Genomic DNA, 27,486 nt, shown 5'->3' on the forward strand with positions numbered 1-27,486 from the left:
GATTTGCTTTAAAATGAAGTTCGGCAAAAATTCCCCAGAGACATTTCAGTGAAACTTCAGATAAATACAGAAGCTTGATTCCCTTTGCACATTTTTCAAAGAACTATGTTTATCTCTTCAGGGCACACAAATAATCAATATACCAAAACTCACAACTCTGTGCTCATGGTTAACCTCAGTCAGAAGCTTGTTTGAAGTACTACCCACTCTTTCAGGCTCTGGGAGTTATAGTTCACATTGTAAGCAGAAAGTATAATCTAGTAAAGGATTAGAGCAAACCTTACTTTTTGTTTTACCAAATCCACTGTCCAAATATCTATATATATTCACAAAGCAATATGTATATGTTTTTAATTACTATTTAAAATGCATATAAACACTCAAGAGACTATGATTCAGGCATAAACAGATAAGACATTTTTAAGAGATGCAGACTGGGCGACTTTCAAAAATTCAGATATATTCACCTTTTGAAGTCGACCTGATGTAAATCCACAGGTTAATATTTGATTAGCTTCTTATGTTATAGGTTGAATCATATGGAATTTACCTTTCTAAGTCGGACAACATTAATATAGCTTCTATAAAAGCAGCTTGTTTCTGTGTGTGAAAAAGAAGTATATGGCTCTCCTCCAAATAACGTTCGATACTGTTGCCATTCATGATGGATTTAAGGCTTATAGGCAGCATTACGACGTGTAATGTGAAGAGGAGCATGCACCTCATTGGTAAATATCTAACGTACCAAACCCTGTGTGATGCTACCTTTCATATTGAAACTGGTAGTCTACATTTAAAAGTGATAAACACATTTCTAATGACCATCATTTAAAGAGGCAGTGATTAATGACAGTTCTTGATGTTTGCATCATGACAAGAACTGAACAAGTGAATGGGGGAATAACAATTATCATGGTTTCTTTCCGTGAGGTCTCACAAAAAGGCTTTGAAGTTCTCAAATTCCAATCTAAAACATACAGGTGCCATGTGACAACATATTTCTGAACTGGTTTAGATGCACACTCTCCGACATGCTTAACTTTCTCACCTGTTTTTGAGCATGACGCCCCGCAAGTATTTGTGTTTAAAGGTTATATGCCAGAACATGTCGGATAATTACCGTCTCAAAAAAGTTTACATATTTCAGGAAGACAGAGCTATAATAAATCTGACTCTTCGAAAAACCCATAGTTTATAGAGATTGTGAAGAGTGCAGTGGAACGGAGAGCCAGGAGCCATCCGTCAAATCAAATTCCAGCAGCGGTCAAGACTCGTCGTGCTCCGACAGCTGCAGGCCCTCCGGCTGAGGCAGAATGCACCGCTGTTTCAAAAACATAAGAAAAGGAAGAAAACGCAGAGACCTGCCTGTACATCAGCACTTTTATCTGCTCGTTTCAAAGTGTGGTACATGTAGAGAAAGTCAATTCTTACTCCAAACTTTACTCAAAAGTGTCAATGTTTACACAGTTGATGCTGCTTTGAACAAAATGAAACCAAATAAGAGAACAGTAGCCATGAAACATATAACTGAACCGGTGTGCTACGAACACTTCCTCCTGAGAACACAACATTTTCCTCTGCACAGAAGGAATCAACAAAAAGAAAACTTGAATGGGATCCTTTAATCTTTTCATTTATTTGGGATGAACCTAGAACAATGTACATCTTGAGCTAACCTTTATCAGAAACACAAACAAATGTAATTTAGGTGGAGGCCATGTGTGGAAAAAAAATGGTACACCTCCTGTGGCAGGCAGGAGGTACAAATAAGTGCTTTTCGCTTGGAGAGGGACTTGAGCCAGTTCTCACCCTCTGACCCCAGAACAGGAGGGCGATCTCAACGTGTAATCAGGCTGTCTGAAAACCTATCAATATAATAAATATAAATAAATCTTAGGTTTTCTACAGATCTTGAAAAGGACATGACAAAAATAGCTTTGTTTTCAAATTTAATGCATAAATAAAGTGTAATAATAACATTAATTACAATAGTTGTAATAAACCTTAAGCTTTTTGAAAAAACAAAGTATGCCTGGCCCTTGGAAATCTAAGGCTTGGGCCGTCCAAACATGTCTAGTTTTCTTTTCTATTTTCACAGTAGACGCACATTGACATACCTATGAGCATAATAAATTATCACTCCATGCATGGCATCACTTCAACAATCTGCAGACGTGTCAAAAGATGACCGTGAGATATTATATAATGTCTTTGGGGTAGCAACTAAAACAGTTCTTGATGAAGTCATTTGTTTTTTTCCCTAGTCAACCGGTGATTGGCTTTGATAAACCTCATGAGTAGAAAACTGAATAATCCTTTTAAACCTCAACACAAATGATGATCAATTATTATGATAACAACCTGGGCTGTAAATCAAGAGCGAAGTGATCCTTGTAGAAGAATTGTCACAAGTAGAAAACTGTCCTAAATGTGGTGGTAGAGGAAACACTAGATCTAGCCCCTGATTCAAACCTTCCTATATTTAACAACCGATTGATGGCTTCTTCCTGAGAAAAAGGGAAAAAAACAATGACATTGATGATTCCCATGGGATGTGTGATGGGAAACGCAGGTCAAAGAATAGTATTTGATGCAGACAAAAGTATTTTAAAGTCCCAGCCGTAGTTCATAAATATGTAGCCTGACAAGCCACGGAAGAAGGAGAAGCGGGAGGAAGAGGAGGGGGGGGGCGTTTCCTATGAGCAGTAGCCAGAAACTGAGAACCAGAAACCTGGAGCTGCATCTCTGTGGGGAGTTGATGAGGAGGAGCAGGAAGAGGAGGAGGAAGAGGAGGAGGAGGAGGAGGAGGGATCACTCCACGATGGCTCAGTAAATGACGGGCTCGATGTAGTCCTCTCTGTACCGCGAGTTGATGACTCGTTGCCTTTTGGTGTTCTGCTTGACGTTGCTCTGAGAAAAGAGCTCGAAGCGCATGTCTGACGCCACCGACTGAGGAGCAAACATCAGGAAGAGACATTAGTGCCTGGCAGTGCTCACACCTCACACATTTCATAGAACGCAGTCTTATCATAAAAGAGACCTTCTGATGATAAAATGTAAAATTACCAGTCGGGACTTCACTCGTTTGGGCAGATTCTCTTCTAAAGTATAGATGTCTTCTCGCTTCACAGAGATTTGAGTGGCATCCTCAAACTCCACCTGCATACACACACACACACACACACACACACACACACACACAGCAAATGAAATCCCCAATGAACATATCAGGGGTCCTACACCTTCTGTAAAATGAAGGAGCCAGCATTGCATGGTTTGAGATACTGATCAAGGTTAACAATCACAACACTGAGTATTTTTAAAAAGCGAGAAAAAAACATGCTTTACAAAAAAAGGGTCTTAGTATTAGTAAATTGTGTATATTTCCAACATCTTTCAAAGGACACTGAATTTTATGTTCCATAATTTCAGGGATCAGGGGGAACCATGACATGAAAAGTGCAACACATATTTCCACCCTGGGTATACGCATGAAAGATTCTTTATCTAGTTCCTTTTTTTACTATGCAATGTACACACTACTCACACGCTTTCCGTTAAAATTTAATTGTTTACCAGTAATCCAAAAATAAAAGCAGGCTGCCGTGCCACATCATAACTTCTCTCTAATAGACCACCAAACATAAGCACATGACAAACAGCATATCATGCCAACCACATAAAAGCATTTGACTATAAAATATCACATAGACAAGCAGTAGGTGTATTTTTTTGAGTCTTAACATTTATATGTGGAGGCTCAGAAACATAACCCTCTGATGTGGTTTGACCAAACTGATGAAGTCTTTTAGAAGCAGTCAGTGAGATAGAAAGAAACAGCCAGATATAAACGGGGGCTTTACCAGGTACATGGGGATGGCGTGTGACGCCATGAACTTGGCTCCATATATCAACCCGTCTGTCCATCGCACCTGAACTGCTTCACCTTGGGTGGGGGGGCCGTGGCGCGCGCAGTCACGGTCCTGAAAAGAGAGTGAATGGTGAACTCGGGCTGTGTATTACAAGAGGAGTTTAACTAAATATGGAATTATATCCGCCTATCTGCCTCTAACTATACTTTGATTGACAGCCTTTGTACTAACCGCAATGTCCTCTGGGAAGAGGTTGTCGCTGTAGGAGCCGTCGTCGAACACCACCTCGTAGAAGGTGGCTGTGGTCAGCTCCACCACCTCGCTGTGGTAGTACCGGGTGTTTCTGTATTTGCAGATCACCCTCTGCCCGACGGCCAGCTCCCGCATGGACGCCCTGTTGCGCTGGGGACAGAAACAGAGCGGTTACTCTTAAAAGCTTATCACTACACGGCCTCATTAAAAGATAAGCGGTGTAAAATAAACAGCATTAGTGTAAAAAGATATCTCCGCAATGATTAGACTACAATAGGTTAGTAATGTTTACCCAACCAATTATACTGCTTTATGGTGCAATAAACATCTGAGCATTACATCTTAAGGATTTACACAAAGCCCAGAGTTATAGTAGTAACATAGTTTACTAAGACAACAGCATAGAAAGCATGAAGCAAGTGTATCTGCATCCAATGAACATTCATGTTGTGGCTGCATATCTGGTGAAAGGTTCTGGGTCCTTTTGTGAATTAAAGCAGCATGAACAAGAGAAAGACTTCCTGTGGTGGGTCGAGAATCCAGAAAAACAATCTTTGGACTATTACTGTGCCAGTTTAGACGCAAGGCTGTCTTTACAATGATCTTCTTTGTCAAAAATAGACAATAAAACTGAAAATGTGTGCATTTACCCCAGATTAGGAAGCGGGAAAACATTTTAATAATCAATTTAAAGTGTGATAAACTCCATTTGCCACATATCGAAACCACAAAAAGAAAAGACAGGAACAGCAGGTAATCCATTTCCTTAACAGTTGCCTGATCAACATTATATCACAGCTAATGAGAGTGTCTGAAACCTTAAAGCATGTAGAGCTGGAGAATATCCTGTTGATCTGAGCCCATTGATGTCTGATTTGTGGGCAGTACAGCTCATTTAAGGGTCAGACTGGATTTAGGGAGTTACTTCCTGTGCATTGTACGGGGGGAGGAGCTAGAATTGGTGCCAGAATGATCGTCAGGTGCAGACAGTCTGGTTTCTTTTTGCATTTTGCAAGTGTACTGTGAGGACTCATGTCGAGGCTTGTAGACACCATATTATATTAAGTTTGTGGTTTGGGCATGACGCCTTCCTGCTGTAGAAATCACCGTTACATGGAACCTTGTTCACCAGCAGAACTGAGAAAAACACAAACATGACCTTTCTTTTCAGTTCAAGCATAGTGCTCTTCTTGGAATGGGAACATCTAAGACACTATCAATCATTATCCTTTTTTGGGGGGGATAATATTTGCAGTTCCTTTTTTTGGCTTACTTACTTATTACTTATCCAAACAACCTTATCCAAGCTAAGCAGTGAGACCAGACACAGAGCAAAAAGTGAAAGTGTCTCATAGGGTTAGCAACCAATTAACCCTTTGTCCTCAAACACACAAATACATATTTAAAAACAAAAAGCTTCACAAGTTAACAGAAGTAGAAATGATGTGATCTTTCCAAGCCTATTCTTTACTACGAGTGTAACTGTGTTTCTGCTGGTTACCTCGGGTATGGCAGGCGTTTTGTGTCTTTGGCAGGTGATGAAGACGGTGAAGGGCCAGTCCTCAGGGTGCATGAGGTTGCCGGCGGCCTGAGCGCAGGTGGGGTGGAACGCCGTGGAGCAGCGCCCGTGGGAGCACTGCACGCAGCAGCCCGTCACCTCCCTCTTCATCCGCTTCCTGCAATATGCACACTTCTACAAGAGCGACAAAGAAAGAAAAAAAGTGTGGCGAGGGAACAGATTAATGGACGAGTTAAAGCAAAGGAAGTACAGGGGAAGGAAATGAGGAGAGAGGAAACAAGGGGAGGATGAGAGGGAGAAAGAAATCAAAGTGCGGGTAAGGCAGACCCAGACACCAACTGGAACACAGGTATGTAAGGAGGGAAATGACACAACTTGCTTTGGATATTTTAATGGGTTCTGACATCATATGTGCTTATTTAGAAGTACATCTAAAACCTGGAGACAAGGACATCCATTGTGAAGAAAGGACCACATTTATGTCAATGTTTTTGCATGCGACTCATTCACAAGAAGCATACTGTCTTCCTTTCACATCAAGATCAAATACCTGTGTTAAATTATAAACCACAATGTGGTCGGAATGACATCGCTTCATCACTATGGAAACATTTTTTAGAAACATGAAGGGCAAGATAAAGAAGTGAAACTCAGTCAGGAGGACCGCCGCCTGGCGCCATGGCAGTTTCACTCGGTTAGACTGTGTCTCCACGGTGACAACCACCAACACATGCCATGAAAACAAAACTCCACGACCCGATCTGTGTTTGGGTTTAGTTGTCAAAACCATGAAGTATAATTAGGCATTATGATAAAAGTGAGAAAGAAAACAGTTAATGCAATTAATTTGATTATCATCAAGATATTTGTATATTGCCCTATTAAAACAATAATTCATGATAAATATTGCCACATCTAAAGCATTTGACTCAACACACGAAGCACATTCAATTAAGTATAATAGTGGCATATTTTATAATTGGTCTTAATTTGACCTCATAGATGTATTATGAGATTAATAATAACAATTATGAGCCCAGTTTGTTGGATAAATTCTGGCCCTTGAATTCAAAAACATTGTTGTGGTACATTGATAGATGTAATGACTGTACATCATGGAAAATCTTGTCCCGATCTAGAGATTTACTAACTTTTGTGAACAAGTACTTAACTCCAGACATTTAATTATTAAATCACTCGAGGAATAGTAGGGGATAAAAGTGGGTAAGGTTAATTAAAGTCATTTTCTCAATCATATACGGACGTTAAATGGAAGAGAATACGGCTGAAGAACAGCGTTAGATGACGCATGGTGCACCGTAATGTTATGATACACAAAGGAGATTGCGGGCGATGAGGAGATATTCAGAAAAATCGAGTGGATATAGAAACACGTTCCTCCTGTTGTTAATCTTCATAATGTATCTGGCTGGGGGCGGACAGAGGTAGACAGAATAGAGCCGTCTTCCCGCTGCTTCCATATTGACATAAACCTCCAGACCCAGATGCTTTTATTTGAAGAGTGTGCATAGCTGCAGTAGTGGCCCATATGTCATTTCCAATGTGCACAGCTTCCCGTTAACGATCACCTCAGTGATGTCTCTGCCTTTACCAGGAGCGGGCATTACTACGTGCTCCATGACGCATGTTTCACAGTCAATGACTTGGCCTTTGTCAATAAATAAATCTATGGAAGTAATTTAAAACAGAAACTTAGGTCAATGATTATCAGGCATGACCTTCACGCCCTGTAGAGGCAGTCAGGCCGCTGTCACTGTGACTGACGGAGGCTTACCAGTTTGAAGCGTGTCACCGGGATAGTGGAGAGGTCGATGGGTCCTCGCTCAGTTACGTTGACAAACTGAGCTTCCAGCACAGTGATGGCACACAGCACATGAACCCACCTGAAAGACAAATAAGAGGTTTCAGAACAAAAAGTTCAATGTGCAGGATGCAATCTTGCTGGAAGAGCACACATTCAACAACGTGGTTACCAAATTAAATATTAGGTTTGGAGTAGGAATTGGACTGGGATTAAAAGAGCAAACATATCTCTTCACATTGGCATTTCCACCCTGATCATTTTTCATCACACCTCCTCAGTTTTTATTGATTACTGCATTGTCTTGTTCTTTTCTGCTGGTGTTTTGCATCTTGTACGGCGACCTTGAGAGCCTTGAAAGGCGCCTCACTAAATAAAATGCATTATTATTAACAATCTGGTATAATCAATTGTTGTTGTTTTTTAAAATTAAGATTGTCTTCAGCTAAAAAAATATATTTATAAATGTGACATCAATATTCCAATACATTCTTTTTGTATTTGAACAAACAGTCATGAAAGATAATTATTTACTTTTGAAAACAGTAGTTTGACAACAGAAATGAGCTTTTCAATGTCCATTTTCTGACTTGTTGCTAGAGCTGTTAGCAGCATCTCTCAGGCCCTCCGCCTCAGCAGGTTTTATTCTCACAGTTGTCATGGAGATGGCCATCAGCATGATGGATTGGCATGACAATTAACACTTTGGAGATAACCTCCTCGATTATATTTGAGCAAAAACCATTCGCTTAACTTGTTTGAACTCGACTAGAACGGAAAGAAAACATTGTTCTCTCCTAGTGTGTTTGAAAATAATCAGTCACTGGAGATTAAAAAAATAAAAAACATTATCTTTATTTTCCATGGCATTTCATGTTGTAACTTGAAGTGCTTAGATAAATACCATCAATTTAAAATCCATCTTATACAAAATAATTGTATTATGGTCTGGTCTGTAAGAGCCCCTTTATTACCAGCGGATGCTAATCGATTAAAGAGTGATAAAGCGGATAAGTCTGCACAAAAATAGGAAGTCCCATATTGGTATAAGAAACGGTGTGTACAGGAAAACGTCTCGCTTCTGTGTTAACTTGTTTCCTGACATTTAAACTGATGTTCACTTACTCCAAGTGTAACCGCAGGCTGAGAGAGTGTAACACCTGCACACACACTTCTACTCTGTGTGTTTGCAATTAAAACGTGTATTTAGCTTGAGGGGCTTGATCCATCAGATGGATTTCCAGCAGTTACAGACTGAAGAAACAAACTTAATGAGGTCAAAGGAGAGAAACTGGTAAACATGGTTGACAATCTGTTGTGTTCCAACCAATACGAGCATGTCTGCACTGTTTTGTAAACATCATAAATCCTGTGATTGCTTTTTCTTCTTGCCTTTGCTTTGACACGTTTACGACTGAACATGAAGACATTCTAATGAAAAAGGAACTGGACATGTCTTAGAAAAAAGGAAATGTGAGACCTCGTTAGCGAATTATTTTTTTCTACATTACATTTCTTTAAGATCCTTAATCTTCAAGGAGAAGCAAAGGCTCTTCAACACACACTTCCACTCATGCTTCACCAGGGTTGAAAAAAGTTCCATAAAACCAAACTCCCTTTATCCCAAAATTAATTAGCTTGTTACCACAAAAGACTGACCCCCGTTTTGTACACTTGTGCACATTAAGGTCAATATTGTCAAACGTATTTCATTTTTCATTGTTTTAAACTAGTACCCAGCTCATATTAGCATCAATATTAAGTTAACTTGTAAAGTTGTGTAGTTTCTGTAATGCAGCACAAATACAGCTTTATACTGCGTAAGCTCTTTTGTCTGCTGCTATCACGTACTTGTCACCGTTGGCTCTCTGCAGAGCACCGCCTCTCAGGGAACAAAGGCAGCAGTCCTAGGGGAAGAAACACAAACCATGAGCGATTTTCTTAGATATATTATTTATATCGGATCTAACCTCATCTAAGGGGGTTTGGGGGCATGCACCACCAGGAAGATTTTTTTTAAATGTTGAAGTTAAAAGCATTAATCTGGTGCACTTTGAGAGAAACATGAAGAGATCTATGGATACATCTCTCAACACCCATATGAAACAGAACTGTAAGCAGATTTTTTTCTTTATGGATATTTTACAAATCACTTTTAAACTGTATTCTTGTTTATTAATAACAACTTTTTTTTACTGTCATATTATTATTGTATACCCGTTTACTTTATTCTCCTATTTTTCTATAACTATAATGATCATATAAAGATGTGCCTTTACCTCACTGGTTGGAGAAAAAGCTTCTTATATTCGTTAGGATAGCTAGCTAACCAGATGCTAATAACAACAACGTTATTGACTGTATGATCAATATGACATATGAACAGATCGCCACTGGGCTTTCAACTAAAGACACAGCCACGCAACAACTGCGGCATGTGTACGGCTCCTTATGGGTACTGCAATTTGTGAAGTCCCGGCCCGGAGCCGCGTTCTGGTGCTCTCCGTTAGAACTACACTCCTGTCAGACGAGACATATACCACGTGATGACAAGTTAGGCTCGTGTTGTGTTCAAGGACCCTGACCTTGGCCAGGAAAAACAAGCTTGTTTAATTATTTTGCGGTCTAGATTTCTTGAATATTTTTCTTTTTTGCGTGTGTTTATAAATTACCTCGAGGGCCGTACCAAATGGTCTGGCGGGCCGTATACGGCCCAGAGGCCGGAGGTTCCCCGCCCCTGGTGTAATTCAACAAGTCTAAACTAATCTAAATCCTGTTATAACCGTTCTAGTCTTTCCTCACAGATATCACACAAAGATATGCTTAAATATGCAAAATATGACATGAGAGCGTTATAGGAAAATCTGTTGGCTCTGTATAGTTGTATGGTGAGAATAAAATACTTTGCATTGAGAGCCCAGAAGTTAACATCAGGGATGGTTAGATCCTCTAAGCGAATATAAAGTGCATTCAATGTTCTGATATCAAACTGGAATAAATGAAAATAAGATGATGAAGGAGATGTAAAAGGGAAGCTCTGCCCACTGGTGGTCAAACATGTGTGTGAGCCAAAGTTCAGCCACATTCCCAGCATGCTTCACAACAACCTATTGTTCTCAGCAGACAGTAATGCTGTAAGCAAAGGAAATGTAAAGATACATTTTTACATACAAAGTTTTGGAGAAAAAAAAATTCCCCAAACAATTACACAGAAAGGAAGACACCGTCACCGGCTCAGAACAAAGGAGGCGGCAGCACACAGAGCCAAGTGTGTATGAGTGTGCCAAAAGCTGCTGTGGTAGGGATCTGTAACTATTAATCCACATAAGGTCAGTAAAGGGTCATTATGTGTTTTACTTTGCTTTGACTAAAATGACGACTGAGTTAAAGAGACTGGATGAGCCTTAGAAACAGGGTGCACATGCCCAAACATCTGTTTGATGGATTTAAAAAGCAAACTAAACATCTGCAGTAAAACAAAGTTGCCATCATCCTCTCAGCTGCCATTCATTTCATTTCCCTGCATGGGAATATTGAAGTGTTCCTGTGTTATTCCATACTGATCACTGCAAACTGTTCGCACTGCTCTCTGATCTGAGGAAGAGAAACAGCCGTTTCTTCCAAATTAAAAAAGCCCCTCCAGTGCCACCATGTGTTTTCACTATTTGACATTACAAAAACAAACACCTGCAAAGGCCAATGCTTTTAAATACATATCCGAGTAAATTGATTCATTCTTATTTTTTACTAAAATATAGGTAAAACATTTGTGCATTAGTCACATTTCGCTACACTTTTCCAACCAATTTTCTCACTGTGCTTGAATTAAATTATAATCCATAAGGCTAGACTTCCCGACAGTAACATTCTGTTGTTGATGTTAAACAAACAGCATTTTTATGATACAAAGCCACCTCCCATAGGGAAACAACAACTCTGCAGCTGTATTTGGATGGGTTGACTGTTTTGAGTATTTAAATGATAAGAATCAAAAGAATGACCATCTACTATAGGCAGCCAAAAGAAACTAACCTCAGTGGTGGCTCCTGCATCACAGCGGGCACACAGCCAGTCGTCTAGCTCTGCTCCATCCCCCGACACGCCATAGCAACCTGAACAGAAAGTGTCACAAATTCACATTATGCATTTCCCTCCAAGGTTTTGTTCATATTTGGTTACAGGAAAGAAAAGTCATCAGGCTACAGAACAACCAAACTAGGCTAACCCAAAAAAAACATCATTGGAAAATAACGCAGCAATTATAATAAGAAAAACTTTTACTCAACTAATGACACTTCATTTAACCAAATAATGAATTGTAGGTAAGGCTCTATGCTGTGTTAGAGTTTCCAGCAGATTCATTTATTGTGTTTGCATATTTATCCAGAATACATTTTTGGTGCCAAGCAGTATCTTTAAGAATAACCAATTGAGATTTGTATTTCCTAAGGAAAACCAAAATGACTAAATGTAAGATATATTTGACTTAACATCCCCTGAAGTGTTCCTAACAGATGCTTACTGGTATGTACGCGGACGCAGCACTGAGCACAGGTGACCAGCCGGCTGGTCCCGTCCTCGGCTATATGAGGGTTGGACAGCTGGCCCTCCCCGTTATCATTCGTTTTGCTAGATTGTGTGTTGAAGCACATTTCAGGGATGAGTGGCTTGGAAAACTGGCGGCTGCCTGGACGATTCACCAACGCCCCGCTGGAACCCCCACTGCTGGACTCAGACTACAGGGTAGGGGGAAAAAGGAGGCTTGTTTTGGGAATATCAGATGGATGCTTTCCTCAGTTAGAACTGTCCAACACACATTCAAACCCGTTTAGTGATGAAACAATGCACAATTGTGTTAACAAAAATGATATATTACAATGAGACATTTGTTTCACTAAGAAACGATAAGAGTTATTTTTTAAGTAATATTTAACTATATATATATTTATATCATATACAAGTTGTTTGCAAATAAGCAACAATTACAAATCATAACTTTCTACGACAGATAACAACAATTTAGGTAAAGTAGTAAATAAAGACATCTATGTTCAACTCAAATTATTCTATCGCACTATTTTAACACCTTCATATTTGTCTTTCCAGAGACGGTTTGTCATAAATGAAAATTATTCATGAAATGCTGACTATGAATATCCATTAATAAGAACTGTAACCGACAGTTAACTTCCTAAAAGCACAACATGATTGTAGTAGTGACCTGATGGTAGGTGTGGAAGAGCAGGCAGATGGAGCAGTAGGGCGCCTTCTTGCCCATGCTCTTGTTGAACTCTCTCTCTGCCTGAGGGTTGTGCGGCCGGCACTGCCACAGCTGGGTGAGCGGCTTCGCCCACTCCTCGGTCTCCTCCTGCTCAAACTCCTCATTTATATAATCATCTACAGATAGGACGATAACAAGAAGGTAAGACATGAGTGTGAATAAAGATTGTGGCAGCGTTAGAAACAAAACAAAAAAAGACAAAATATGATGACTACTAGGTAACCTGTAACCACATAACATATTACTACTAAATTATGAACGAAACAAGTGCGTACCGTTGTCACTGTGCTCCTCCTTGAACAGAGGGTGATTACGGGGCAGTTTACAGAGCTGCGCCTGCTGCTGCAGCAGCTTCTTCACAACTGACTTGCAGTACGACTGCTCTTCTGACACCTGCTGGAGCAACAAGTGTATAGCAAGGCAAAACTTCAAAACAAGGATTATGCTGCATCTGTAGCGCTGCACATAGGATCAGCTGTAAGCCCATTTGCAGACATATTGGGAGCTCTGTACTCCTATGCATACATCTCCAGATTAATACTGGGTCTTTTTAAGATTTGGGAGCATCTTTTAATAACTTACATGCTGAATCCGAGGGATCACCTTCACCTCAGCTTGGACGGGTTTGCTGACAGAAATGGTGTCATTCAGGATGATAATGCCAATATCTTCAAGGGGGGATTGCTTACTCTGTATATGAACAGCATAAATAACATTGAACATTCAGGGCAGACCTTTTAATCAATGCCTGTTAACGTGTAGCCTGCCAACAGAAAGCTCACCAAGAATTGTTGTGCTAGATTAGTAAGGTGTTAATAAAAATGTGTAAAGTGTCTAATATAATTAGTAGTAATGCTGAGGTCACAGAGTGAAGTATGCAAGAAACATGCAAGGAAAATGCACCAGTACAGAGCCACCAAAAAGTCTTGCCACTTTTTTCCCCCTTCCAGTTTTAGTAATCTACATGAACAATTGTATTATTAAGAAAAGACACACCTTTATGAAAAGTAGAAATTAGTTGTTTTAGATCATTAGGTGTTAGAAACATACGTGCGCACAGAGAGCCAAGAATGAAAAGCTTGTTGTTTTCTGTTAAATGCATGCTCTAAAGAATACCAAAGTGAAATGACAAACAAACATACCTTTCGCTTGTTCTTAGGGGCCTCTATCTCTTTTTTGCTCAACTCTTTAAGTTGTGTTAGAGGCAGAGAGGAAACAGTCTTGATAGTGGGCTTCAGTTCAGCCAGAGGCTCAGCAGTGATTGATACCTCAGGTTTTTCTTCCTTCTGGTCCAGCTCCACAAGACCCAGTGCTTCTGATTCATTCACTGCTGGTTTGGTAAGAATCATCTTGGATTCTGGATGTGGCTCTGTTCTTTCGCAGCGCGGTGCCTGAGGCAAGGGCTGGCTCTGAGCGACTGATGGTGTACAGGTTTTGTGCTGGAGGTGACTGGACTGATGCACTCTGGCGTAGCTGTGCACCTGCAGCTGTGTGTGAGGCTGCTTCTGCTGCTGCTGCTGCTGCTGCTGCTGCTGCTGCTGCTGCTGCTGCTTCACCAGAGTGTAGCTCTTTACTTGGAGAGTGTCTTTAGGATCCAGAGTCCTGTGGAAGAGCAGGCTGGCTACTCCCATTTTGCGTGAAGGCTGAGCGGTGGCTTCTGTCCACGAAGGTGAAGCTGAAACTGACAGATGTCCGTTTCTGGGCTGGGACTGAGACGAGATAGCAGGAGCACGAGTCTTCGAATAGTGTGGGGCACGCACAACATCACTTCTGTGAAATGGATCCAATAATGTGAGCTTGGTTGGTGTGACAACCAGCTTGGGTGGGCCTGCAAAGTAAATAAGAGATCATTGTTTAGGAAGTGGAAGAGAAAAAAACTATACAATAAAACAACTTTTAGGAGGTCTAGACATACAGGAAACAAGGTGACAATACCTTTCATTTTCTTGCCATCTTGTGACATAGTACGTGGCGGTATAAGGCTTAGTCTGGGACGCTTCCCATACTGCTCCACATCTTCCTCATCTTCATCCTTAGGAACAACCTCCTCAGGCACCTCCAGACAAACTCTGTGTCTCTTTGTCTCTATCCTGTGTGTAGTGCTGAGGACCAAACAGAGGCACAGGATAGTGTTAGAAACACCATTTATTTATCTGTTTACAGTACCTGCAACTTTGACAAATACCTCCTACAACAAAAATGTTATTTCTAAAATTAAACAGATATTAATTATTAGAAGTTTATTATTTGTCTAGAGTGATTAGTACCGATTTGCTCTGCTGTAATTTGGTCCATAATCTAAGAGTAACTGGAATTCAGCATTTTATATTGTATTTTTTTGTGTTTAAAAGCCGTTCTAAAGTTCAGGTGTGTTTAGTATTTTGTAATAACCATACACTATTATGCAAGAATACTGAGATGTTCATGGGTTTTCCCAACAGAGAGTGCAAATTAACCGCGATTACTAAATCACCCTAGTTTTGTACTTTAACACTTACACCATTTAAACAAATACACATATAAACAAGGACATTCTCTTCTGTAGAATAAACCCACCTCTTCCGCTCTCCATCCTCCCCACAGCTCTCCATGGAGTTACTGCTGCAGGTGATGTCAGTAAGGTCCCCTAGGAACTCCTTGGCCTCTGGGGTGGGCCGTGTGTGGTCAATGGGGGCCACATCTCTTCCTGCCAGCCACTGTTCATAGCGTTCCGGCTGGTATTTCTTTACAAATACATCCATGGAAATCTTCACCATGTCTTTGCGGCACGAGCACTAAAGAGAAGTAGAGCACAAAAAGGTTGCGATTCAAATTATGATGTTTACATGACTATACATACATTATTTTCTAACGAATAACGTCTTATTCGAAGTGGGTTTTCTATGCGGTCCTTGAGCGGTCCTCACCAAAACTGCTTGCTTGCCGTACTCGATCCATCTCTCTGTGGCAAAGTTAGTGGATTCTGCACAGTTGAAGCCGTGGTTGAAGCCAGCGTGATAGGCATAGGGAAATGTTATCATGAACTCACCAGCCCTCTGAGTAATCTTCAGGAAAAGTAAAAAATATGTATATTAGAGACTGCAGGTTATACATTTGGCTTGTACAGTATGTATAAAAGGGCAAAGACATATAATATTCCTCCCACCTTTTCAAAAGGAATGCCATACTTCTTCAGAATAGAGGGCGAGAGGAGAGTCATCTTGTGCCTCAAAAAGGCCTCACAATTCTGGGAACTACCAGGAAAGAAACCTTGAAGAATAGAGGGCAGACAGGTGTTAAAAGGCCGGGTTAATAAAGAATGGTCTATACTATATGCAAAAACAGAAAATACTGCGTTTGTCTCTTACCTTTAGCCAAACGCTCCAATCTCTTCCCATGCTCTGGAGGAACACAGTACCTGCACATATTCAGATAAGACTTCTGAATTACCGTACACTGATTATACAAGTATTTATAAAGTTAGAAGTGTGTTCTATGTCATCCTTACTGACCGCCAGAGGCGGTGCTTAGCATTGAATATAAAGAGCGGACGCTCCTGCACGTCAGTCGGCGAGATCGCTACCATTTATTGCTGATTGTGCTATCTATTCTCAAGCTAATGAGATAATTGTGTCCAAGTTAGCCGAGTGCTCTCGCTCAAGCTAATTTGTTACTACAATAGTGAAGAGAGCGTTTCCACTCCCCTCTCACTGCACACATTTGGCTCCTTACCTGTTCCATCCTCCAGTTAGCCGAGTGCTCTCGCTCAAGCTAACTGTTACGGCGCTAGTGAAGAGTGTCTTCGCTCCCCTCTCACGGCGCACAACTGGTTCCTGTTCCATCCTCCAGTTAGCTGAGGGCTCTCGCTCAAAGTTAACTTGCTACAGCGCTAGTGAAGAGAGTGTTTCTGCTCCCCTCTCACTGCACAAAGTTGGTTTAATACCCGTTCCATCTTCAGTTAGCAGAGTGCTCTCGCTCAAAGTTAACTTGCTACAGTGCTAGTGAAGAGTGTTTCTGCTCCCCTCTCACTGCACACAGTTGGTTTAATACCCGTTCCATCTTCAGTTAGCCTGAGTGAGAGCACTCTGCTATCTCGCTGCGGCGCTAGTGGAGAGAGTATTCCCGCTCTCCTCTCACGGCATATATACCATTAACTGACTTCATTTTTGTCTCACCCCAGTTAGCAGAGTGCTCACGCTAACTACTATTGTGCTCACTCCCCTCCACGGCGGATATTGTTTCCTGGCCCAGTTATTTACAGTCAGCTGAGTGCTCTCGCCCAGACTGACTTAAGCTGCCAGCAGCAATTAGTCTGGAGTTTTTCTCATTGGTACTGTCGCTATGTTTAACGGCTGTAACACCTGTATGGCTCCTCTTCAACCAGAGGATGGCCATTACCTTTGCCCCTCTTGGCCTCGAGCATCTGAGGGAGGGTCTTTCGGAGGACCCGTGTATGATTGAATCACCATGCCTCGTGCGGTAAGAGCTGCTAGACTAGCCGATTTTGAACTACTGACTGAGGGTGGCCTTCACCCTGCCCAGTTGACTCGAGCCCAACCTACCCATCCTAGGCGTCGGGCCGCAGAGGCTGCGGGTGTCCCGCCCAAGAAGAGGACTAAGCCTAAGAGGACTAAGCCTGATAGGCCATTCTGGTGCCAGTACAGAGCACGTCGCTGCACTCAATCCACCCATGGCTGAGCTGGTTCTAGATGACGATGTGTTCTCGATGGCAGCTTCAGCCACTCAATTTAATGAGTATGACGGGGAGGGCCCATCCCATGCTTCTGGGCCTGGCTCCTGTACCTCAGCTCATGGATCCTCAGAGGGGGCAGAGGACGGCTCCATGGGTACCGTCATTCGCATGGCACTGGCTCGCCAGCAGCCCGAAACAGAGCCTGCCAGTGCGTTCTTCAGGCGCACTTTGGCACCCGCTGCCTTTACCGTTCCTCCCTCTTGTGAGTATCTGAGGGAGTCACATGCATACTGGAGGGACACTAAGGCTCTTTCCCGTCTTTCGTCCGATGGCTGAGCCCTGGCAGCCATGCAGGATGCGGCAAGAGTCGGCCTTGACCACATGCCGGCTGTTGAGCCTACCATTGCTTCCCTCAGTTTCCCCTGACGAAGCTCTGAAGTCGGAGGCCAGGTGGCCTCGACCCCAATGTCGGGTCACTGCTCACTAAGGCTTACGATGCAGCGGCGCGCATGGGTTTAGCTGGCACAGTCACCCTTATCAGAGTCATGTAGGAGGACTCTCCGTGCTGTCCTAGTGGAGCCGGGGGTGCTGTTCGATTCAGCTGTCGTACAGGTGCTCGAACGGACGGTCCAAGCTAGTCAGACCAGACAACAGTTTTCAGCTCTTCGCAGAGACATGGGGGGGCCCCCCCAGAGCCTCCAGAGGCCGGGGGGCAAGGTACTGAGGGTCTGGGGCCGGCTGTCGGTTATTTCTCCCAGTAGCACCTCAACTACTGGGTAGCTCAAGCTTCAGACCCCTGGGTGGTTTCCACCTTAACCCAAAGGTACAAGCTTCAGTTCCGATGCCAGCCTTCAGCCTGGTCAAAATGACCACCATAAGCGACCCGGCAAAAGAAGTCACCCTAAAACCGGAGTTGTCAGTCCTCCTTGCCAAGGGTGCAATTGAGCCTGTGGACCCCATCTCACAGCCCGGGGCGTTCTACTCAACCTACTTCCAGGTAAGGAAGAAAGGCGGTGGACTTCGCCCAATCCTGGATCTGAGGGGACTCAACAAGTTCCTAAAGATTTTACCTTTCCATATGCTGAGCACAGCGGACGTTCTTCGTACCGTTGCCAGGGGGGAATGGTTCACGTCCGTCGACTTGAAGAACGCTTATTTTCATGTGCCTATTGTGCTTCATCACAGGCAGTTTCTTCGCTTTGCCTTCAGAGGCCGTCATTTCCAGTTCAGGGTGATCCCATTCGGACTCTCCCTCTCCCCAAGGGTGTTTACCAGGTGTGTCGCGGCAGCCCTCTCGCCCCTGCAGTCTCAGGATATGAAGATTCTGCCATACTTAGACGACTGGTTAATCTGTGCACCATCCCGGTTGCAGTCGACCCAGGACACGGCTCTCCTTCTCTCTCTCATGTTGCCCGGCTAGGCCTCAAGGTGAACATGGAGAAGAGTTGTCTGAACCCCTCTCAGAGCCTAACCTTCATTGGGGTGGCTCTGGACACAGTCACTATGCGGGCCTGTCCATCTGCTCAGCGCCTGGACGACATCCTCCAGCTTCTTCCCCTCTTCAAAAAAGGGGCAGATCTCTGGCATATATCCTGTTTCTCCGCCTCTTGGGCAAGCTGACAGCTGCCTCAGCTGTTGTCACTGCAACCCCTGCAGAGATGGCTGAACGGCCTCCAATTAGACCCCAAGTTGCACAGGCACAGAAAAATCAGGGTGTCACAACAGTAGGGGTGCAACAACTAATCGACTTAATCGATTACCAAATTAGTTGCCAACTAATTCAGTCGTAGATTCGTTGGAGACGTCATCACGTGTGTTTTAGGCGCCGTTAAGCTCCAACGTTATTGGTCTTTTTATCGGTACTGGAGACATTTAAAAAATATATGTCATGTATTATTGCTACAAAAACATTATATCGCAGTCTTAGTGTCGCCAACTCGTTTCTAATATGCAAAAAGACAAACAAATACGATGTATTTTCGATCAGACGAGATCTCTCCCCCGTCTGTGTGCGAGGGGGCGGGGCAGTTTACACACACACACACACGCGGCTGCTACATGCAGCAACACACTGCGGAGATGGCAGAGAGAAGGCGCTCCGAGGCGTGGTTAAACTTTACCCGTCTTGATGTGGACAATGCTCGTTGCCAAAAGTGCAATAAGTGTTTAGCATGTAAGGGCGGTAACACGAGCAATTTGTCTAAACATTTAGCAAAAGTGCACCACATTCAGACGGAGGAATGCACCGGGTTCGACTGTCTTTCTAGTAGCTCTGTAGCCCCCCAATCCACGAGTAACTTTTCCACCTCAGGTATTGTATGTTTGTATGCTAGCAGCAACACACAGTTAACTCAATTATACAAATATGGGTTCATGATTAGAGGTAACTGAGTTATTTATTTTGTTAAAGTTTCAGCTCTTCTGTTTACAGTTCTGTCATCAGATTATTTAATACGACTTGTTAAAACACTGTTCTTTCTTTTGATGTGAAATATTATTTATTTAATTTAAATAAAAAACGATGTTAGTTTTGTTCAACATGTGTTTTGTTAATTTAATAATATATGTATTTTTGAATCAAGTATTCATCTTTATTGTCTTCATTGTTAGTTTCCACATGCCTAAAACAACCTCAAGCTAAATCTAAAAGTTGATGGCTAAATAAGAGCGTTTGAGAAATTGTGCAAGGCATACAGTAATAGTCTGAATAGTCGTTTAATTAAATCGATAGATTAATCGATTATCAAATTAGTCGTTTGTTGCAGCCCTACAAAACAGTGCCTCTCCATTCTATCCCCATGGAGGGAGAGGTCGTATATGTTGAGGGGCGTGGCCATGGGCTCCGTCCCTTTCCGCAGAGACCGTTACAACGGATGCCAGCCTCTCGGGATGGGGTGCGGTGTGGCAAAACAGGACAGCCCGAACACATCAACGTGCTAGAGCTGCGAGCTGTGCACCTAGCACTTAGGCACTTCCTGCCATACCTGAGGGGGAGGCATGTGATTGTCTGCTCGGACAACACTACAACGGTGCATCACGTAAACCACCAGGGGGGCACCAAATCTGCACGCTTGCTAGAGGTGTCCCAGACTCTCCTGACCTGGGCAGCTCCTTGCCTGGCCAGCCTACGGTCAATGTATCTGCCCGGAGAGCAGAACCAAGTCGCCGACTTCCTCTCCCGTCACAAGCCTCCACCAGGGGAGTGGCGGCTTCATCCAGAGGTGGTGGCCAGCATCTGGAGTCTCTTCGGCAGTGCAGAGGTAGATCTCTTTGCCTCGAAGATGTCAACCCACTGCCCCTTATGGTTCTCCTTGACGGAGATGACCAGCCCTTTGGGTCAGGAGGCCCTGGCTCATTCATGGCCAGGGTGTATTCTCTATGCCTATCCACCCCCTCCTCTGATCCTACCAACACTCCTCAGAGTGCTTCATCAGGGCCACAGGCTTCTTCTGGTGGCCCCCTTCTGGCCAGCCAGGACTTGGTTCTCCCTGCTGCACAGACTCTGTTGCGGGACGCCTTGGCGTCTCCCCAGCAGGAAGGACCTCTTGTCTCAGCTGGAGGGTCGGATGTGGCACCCCGACCCCTGCCGCTTCCAGCTGTGGGTCTGGCCACTGGAGGGCCCGCTGCTGAGCGACTGCATAGAGCCTGTCAGGAGGACTATTCTCAATGCTAGGGCACCATCTACTCGTAGGCAGTACGAAAACAGGTGGAAACTTTTTTCTGACTGGTGCCAAGGGCGAAATGAGGGCCCAGTACATTGCTCGGTGCCTACTACCCTTGAGTTTCTGAAGTCCCTCCTGGACGACGGCCGGTGTCGCGCTACCGTCAGGGTGTATGTGGCTGCTATATCAGCTCAACATGCAAGGGTTGACAACAACACAGTGGGGAGCCATAGGCTGGTATCCCTCTTTTTAAAAAAGGGAGCTCTGAGGCTTCGCCCCCCGAACATCCCAAGGGCTCCTACATGGGACCTGCCCTTGGTGCTGGATGACCTATGCTCGCCTCCCTTTGAACCCTTGTTACAGGCAGAACCTAGGTGGCTCTCAGCTAAGACTGCTTTCCTTCTTGCCATCACCTCAGCAAAGCGTGTAAGCGAGCTTCAGGCCTTGTCCGTGAACAGCTCGTGTCTGAGGTGGAAATCAGATGGCTTAGGTGTCACCTTATGGCCGAACACAGCGTTCCTCCCTAAGATGCTGGCCCGCTCTCATTTTAAATCGGCCTATCCAGCTGGCACGGTTTGACCCCCCCCCCCCCCCCCCCCCCATCAGGAGAGGGAGAAGAGAGGTCAAGACTCCTATGCCCGGTGCGGGCCCTTAGAGCTTATGTCCAGACTACCGCAGGCATACGTTAGTCTGAACAGCTCTTTCTGTTTTACGGTGGTCCTAGAAGGGGCTGTGCGCTCTCAAAACAGTGCTTGTCCCACTGGATCGTGGACGTCATTGCCCAGGCATACAAGGCGAATGACCGTCCCTTGCCATCCAGAGTAAAGTGCCACTCTACCAGGAGTGTCTCCACGTCATGGGCTACCTTGAGAGGTGTGCCCCTGGAGGACATGTACAGGGTGAATGTTGCCACCCCTCACCCGCTGGGTGTGGTTCTCCTGCAGAGTCCACCTAGGCCAGGGGTCTGCAACCTTTTTGACCAAAAGAGCCATTTTGCTCCTTTTTCCAAAACATTTTTTTGTCTGGAGCCGCAAAACATATTTCATAGCTTGATAGCTAATAAAGTTGTATTTATTGTTAGGCCTATATCAGACAAAAACTACATTTTTTTTGCATGTATTAGGCTATTTATTACATTATATAAAACTGTTAACCTCTAATAAGAAACAAATAACTCCTATAAGGAGAATTAAAAATAATACACAGGCCTACTTTAAAATAAATTAAACACAGCACTTGGGGAGTCCTCTGCACATTTGAAGGAAAAACACATAGCTGCACCCTAAAAAGAGTTAAAGGTGGGGTAGGTAAGAATGGCGAAACCAGCTCGAGTGCGCTAGAATTTGAAAATACACAACCGGAAAAAATATGCCTCTTCCTTCAGACTTTCTTACAGAATCCCTCCTCCAACACACACGAACGCGCATCATCAATGAGGCCACGAGATAAGTTTGTGCCAGATGGAAGGCTGACAGGCAGGTAGGCCATCCAATCATTTTAGCCGGGCCGGCTAAAATGCCGTGCTTTTTACAGCGCTACGGCTTCCAGAGATTAATTTTTGTATGTATTTATTGTCAAAGCATTTAATATAGTCATTGCTATCGGGACGTTAAGAGCATTCCATGGAATATAACAAAAAGTGTTTTCTGAAATAAATTACATAGCCCATTGAATTATGACTGAAGATTGTCAGCTGTCTTCCTCTCCCTTGTTGTTCCTCGATACGTAAAGGCTGCAGCACCGTTGACAACTTCTCTCTACACATCAAACATACCGGTAAACCAGCATCGTTTGCTGTGAAAGCATAACTCTGTCCACACAGAATTTAATTCCTGTGTTCCTCCGGTACTTTTCTTTGATTTATCCATAGTTCGCTTATCGAGCCGGGGGTCAGGTTATTCACCCGCAGGAAAAGGCGCTCGCGCGGGACCGTAGCAGGATGTGACGCATATTTTAGTTGACCTAATTAAAACCGTTTTGTTTTTTATTTATGTGTCACAGTATCACCTCAAAATACAAGATACGAAACATTTTCAACCGTGCAACAAAATATAAATAGTCCTACAAATACTTTTATTTTATTTCCTTCTTATTTTTGTCTAAGCTCAAGGGAGCCAGAGGGGGGGGCTTAAAGGGCCGCATGCGGCCCGTGGGTTGCCGACCCCTGACCTAGGCCATCCCTATAGGGTAAGTATTTAGACTTCCTCGTGACTGTTGGTATAAGTCATCCATTGCTAAGCACCGCCTCTGGCGGTCAGTAAGGATGAAATAGAACGATAATTACGTATGTAACTACGGTTCTATGAATCCTTCCTTCCAGAGTTCTTTGTCACTCGGAATCTCGTGTTTCCGCGAGAAGACTCCATAGGACTGAACTTGTTGACAACACCGGAACTTATGCCTTCCGGGGTCATACGAGGTCACACGTGACTTTGTTGATATAAATATTCGACCTGTGCATGCGCGAGACAGAAGATATTCAGTGCTGAGCACCGCCTCTGGCGGTCATCCAGGATTCATAGAACCGTAGTTACATACGTAACTATCATTTTCAGTAGTGTCAATTATATGAAAATAATGATACTCAAAACTAAGTTGAAATAAGAACCCTGTCTTTTCGGTGCAAAAGGGTCTTAGTATTAATATGAATGACTTAAAAAAAAGGAAGTTTATTTCCTCCTTACCATGATTTGGGCTCTCCGAAGTGCAAGTAGTTGATACTGTAGAGGTCCATGTCCTCAGTGTGCCATGCAAAAGTGGTCTTCCACATGCCAAAATACAAGTAGGGTGTGTTAACACCCTCAATGGTGATGCCGCTTTCATGTTCAACAGTATCCAAAATGGTGTCCAGGTGGCAAATGTTCCACTCTTTGACGTCCTGTAAGGGTAGAGCAAATAATACAAGATGTACAAGTGAGACTGGATACAGTAATAAGCACCGCTATAATCAGTAATGTTATCAGCAACGCTTGTGTTACAGGTCAACAAGTGCACAGACAGCAATAACAAAACCTATCAATGTTCTTTTACATTTGATAGAGCCACAACTCCCAGAAATGTCCACTCACACGGCCGTATAGAGATCCATTAACATCTGCCCCGTATATGGGAGGGTTAAACGTCACATTCTTCCAGTACTTCCTTTCCAGCTCCTCAAAGTCATCATAATGTGGACTACAGAACCTAAAAATTGCATATAAAATAGATCATTAGTACAAACACCATAGGTTTACTTTCACCATTATATGGTTAAAGATACAGTTAGCAGCACTTTTACAGATGTAACAGACTTTCTGTTAACCGAAGAAAAAATTACATAAATATACAATATTTCTGCACTTCTCACTTGTCACTGTTGGCAATCTTGCGGAACTCTCCGACGGTCATGGACTTCTTCTGAATGTTGTATTGTGTGAAAAGGCCCGACTGGCCTGTCACCACCTGCTGAATGGGTGCAGGGATCACCAAATCGTCTATGTCATCATAAGAGCCTCTGGGCTTCCATTCCTTTGGTGGGACAATCTTGGAGGAGGAAAGCGGACAGTGAGTCATCACAATGATGCACCAGCTAAGCTTAGAGGTATAAATGCATTTATTTTTCTCAATATTTGTATTTCATCACTTAATATGTACAAGATTTAACAGATACCCTTTACTGAATCATTTCATTGCGAACAAAGACATCAAAACATCAAAACTGTCCGATAGCAGTCAGTCTTGGCATGTTTGAACAAATGCAGTGTGTCTGTACTCACTCTGGCCAGGCCTGCTTTATGTGCTCCCTGGGACTCCACATATGCAACATAGCGGCTGAAGTTCTTAAATTCCTCAGCAGTGGGGTAAAAAGTCATGATCCCTTTGGAACTATGGTTTTGGGAAACCCCATCCGACGCCATCCCAAAACTGAACGGCAGCTCCTGCAGATTGCAAATAGGAAATTAGGATTTTATGATGAGTCGATTAAGTATATTTTTAAGTCAGCTTTGCCATGATTTATAAGTACCCACAACAAGGAATCTTTAACTTGGTCCTACCTTTGTGACCTGCACCTGAGGGGTTAATTTGAGTGACTGAAAACATCTACTTTTCAATTATTCTAACATAATTTAATGGTAAGTATCAATAACAATATAAAACATTTTATATTTCAACACATTTACTTCTCAGGATTTCTCAAACTGGTTGCTAACAGTGTTTGCATTTCATTTCTGCTCAAAAAATCATAAAGAGGGATTATAGGTTTACATTTTTGGAATTGTTATATTCATAATTAAAGTGTTTTTGAATAGTAAAGAGAGCCATTAAGCTTTAATGTCACTGTTAAACAGAGGCGGGAGAAGTACTCAGATATTGTACTTAAGTAAAAGTACCAGAGTGTAGGAAAACTCTGTTACAAGTAAAAGTCCTGCATTCAAAATGTCAATCAAATAAAAGCACAAAAGTATTGGCATCAAAATATACTTAAAGTACCAAAAGTAAAAGTACTCGTTATGCAAATTGGCCCATTTCAGAATAATATATATATTTTTTTATTATAATTATTGATGCATTAATGTGTTTGAAGCTGGTAAAGGTGCAGCTAGTTTTGATTAATTTGAATGCTGCTGAGTAGTTTGTGAATTTTACTCTAGGTGTTACTCAAGACCTAAGTGTTGAATATTATTCAAATAATTAATCAAAATCTGCTAAGTAACTAAAGGTATTGTATAAATGTAGAGGAATAGAAGTAGACCATTTACGTCTGAATTGTAGTGGAGTAGAAATACAAAGTAGCAAAACATTGAAATACTCAAGTAAAGTACAAGTCTCCGAAAAGTGTATAAAACAGTACTTTAGTAAAAGTACCTAGTTACTTTTCAATACTGCTGTTGAATAGTACGTGTTTGTATCATACAGTGTATGGTTTGTATACGTTTCCTCACCGTGGCCCGGGATACTGTTGACAGGGAAAAGCTAAAACCGCCGCTGATTGGTTAAACCCGCGTCTCTTTAATTCGGCCCCACTGTGGCAGGCCGGCTAACATTAGCGTGTTTGCTAACTTGCTCCAAAACATGACCTAATTTGTATAACGAATATCGTTATGCACCGACACATAGCATTAGCTAGGTGGAAGGTTTTCAATGTGGCCACGTAAAGTTACATGATTGTGCAAATGTACATGTTATCTTGTTTGCATGGTGTCTCGAACGAAAAAGTAATAATCACAACACAGCTAGCTAGCTAGCTTATTCACGTTAATACTAAATGGGAACTGACTATTTCCTGTATTACAGATAAAAACGAAGCTGTGTTACATCCTACAAAGCACTTTCGTTTGCAAACTTGGGCAGAGCTAGCTTTAACCCTAACTTAATACTTGGTATGTTGTACGAATAGAGTTAGCGTTTTCCTATACTCAACGTTAAACACATTTTTGCGCCACAGACAGTACATAAAGTGAACTATCATCTGCCAAGTCAGTAATATCTATTCCAGGAAATAGACGATACCCGCCCCCTAGCATCGACACTAGCAGTTCCGGCTAGTTAGCCAACAGATTAGCATTGTGAGTTAAAAAGCTAGCTTTCTGGGACGGCTGTAGGATAACTCGACAGACAAGTACTTACAGCCTGCTCTGGGTTGATTCAGACGAGTTCCCTTCTGTTGTAAACAACTCGTAATGAATAAAACCGGCAGTTCTGAACATAGGAGAATGAAGAGAGCTTGCTAACTAAACCCCCTGTGAATAGACCACTATCCTCCATTACCACTTTTACGCATGTTCACGCATCTCGGATTTTGTTTACCACAACACGCATGGGACACGTTCAGCCAATCAGAGGGCGGCTCCTATGACTCGTCATATGATGAGATGTTAAATCTCATCTTTCTGTAATGACTGTAAATAATTATATTAACAGACATCTTATCTAGATGTTGCTGGATGCATGTTAATTGTATTTGAAAAGCGATTTTGTTAACATTAAGAAAATTAAACACAGGATGTCAAAAATCATATGGATTCAATTACATTATTCACACTGGAGTGATGGTTTAAAATAGTAAAAATTCACAAAATACAAGAAGACATAAATATATTGAAATGGGTAGCATTTCACAGTAACTTTGTACCAGCAAGATAAGACGAATGTTTCAAACGGTGGGTTACCAAGGGAATCACAGCATGGTGCGCTTTGGAGAAGAAAGGTAGTCGGGGGCCTAGGGGATTTTTTGGTTCAGATTCTCGCAAATTCGCCAAATTTGGTACAGATGTTGTCCACACCGTACTTAATCATTTTAAGATGGGTGCCAAGATTGGCGCCCCATGGTACTGCCATATTGCGCAATCCAATATGGCTGCCACCCGAAAAAAACGGAAAGTCATAGAATCATAAATAATACCACTTTTTAGGGGGTTTCTGGGTC

The 27,486-nt window shown here is 42.7% G+C and overlaps 1 protein-coding gene across 6 annotated transcripts; it reads right to left on the reverse strand.

Moving 5' to 3' along the window:
• Positions 1-1,366: 1,366 nt before the first annotated feature.
• On the reverse strand, positions 1,367-26,844 carry kdm4ab (lysine (K)-specific demethylase 4A-b). Of its 6 annotated transcripts, none has more exons than XM_079652102.1 (24): positions 26,688-26,844; positions 24,836-24,997; positions 24,427-24,602; positions 24,149-24,263; positions 23,765-23,958; positions 16,094-16,143; positions 15,892-15,995; positions 15,653-15,790; positions 15,303-15,520; positions 14,682-14,848; positions 14,038-14,574; positions 13,650-13,675; positions 13,329-13,436; positions 13,022-13,139; positions 12,687-12,862; positions 11,988-12,201; positions 11,498-11,577; positions 9,317-9,372; positions 7,439-7,547; positions 5,626-5,817; positions 4,104-4,274; positions 3,864-3,983; positions 3,067-3,159; positions 1,367-2,949 (listed from the first exon to the last, which is right to left on the reverse strand). In XM_079652102.1, the coding sequence occupies exons 2-24, from the start codon at positions 24,974-24,976 to the stop codon at positions 2,827-2,829; spliced, it is 3,426 nt and encodes a 1,141-aa protein (XP_079508228.1). In that variant the 5' UTR covers positions 24,977-24,997; positions 26,688-26,844; the 3' UTR covers positions 1,367-2,826. The 6 variants fall into 6 exon arrangements, with proteins under 6 accessions (XP_079508228.1, XP_079508227.1, XP_079508224.1 ...); XM_079652101.1 differs by having other exon boundaries at positions 13,022-13,142; XM_079652098.1 differs by lacking the exon at positions 13,650-13,675 and having other exon boundaries at positions 13,889-14,574.
• Positions 26,845-27,486: the final 642 nt, after the last annotated feature.

Source organism: Notothenia rossii, assembly GCF_949606895.1.
Source record: "Notothenia rossii genome assembly, chromosome: 9".
Lineage (NCBI taxonomy): Eukaryota > Metazoa > Chordata > Actinopteri > Perciformes > Nototheniidae > Notothenia > Notothenia rossii.

Excerpts from the sequence above, each read along its gene's own strand:
- kdm4ab (XM_079652097.1), bottom strand. The coding sequence starts at position 24,976 with ATGGCGTCGGATGGGGTTTCCCAAAACCATAGTTCCAAAGGGATCATG. Across the intron at positions 24,264-24,426 it reads AAGATTGCCAACAGTGACAA|GTTCTGTAGTCCACATTATG; the intron begins GTGAGAAGTGCA and ends TGCAATTTTTAG. Across the intron at positions 9,373-11,497 it reads ATGCAGGAGCCACCACTGAG|GACTGCTGCCTTTGTTCCCT; the intron begins GTTAGTTTCTTT and ends TTCTTCCCCTAG.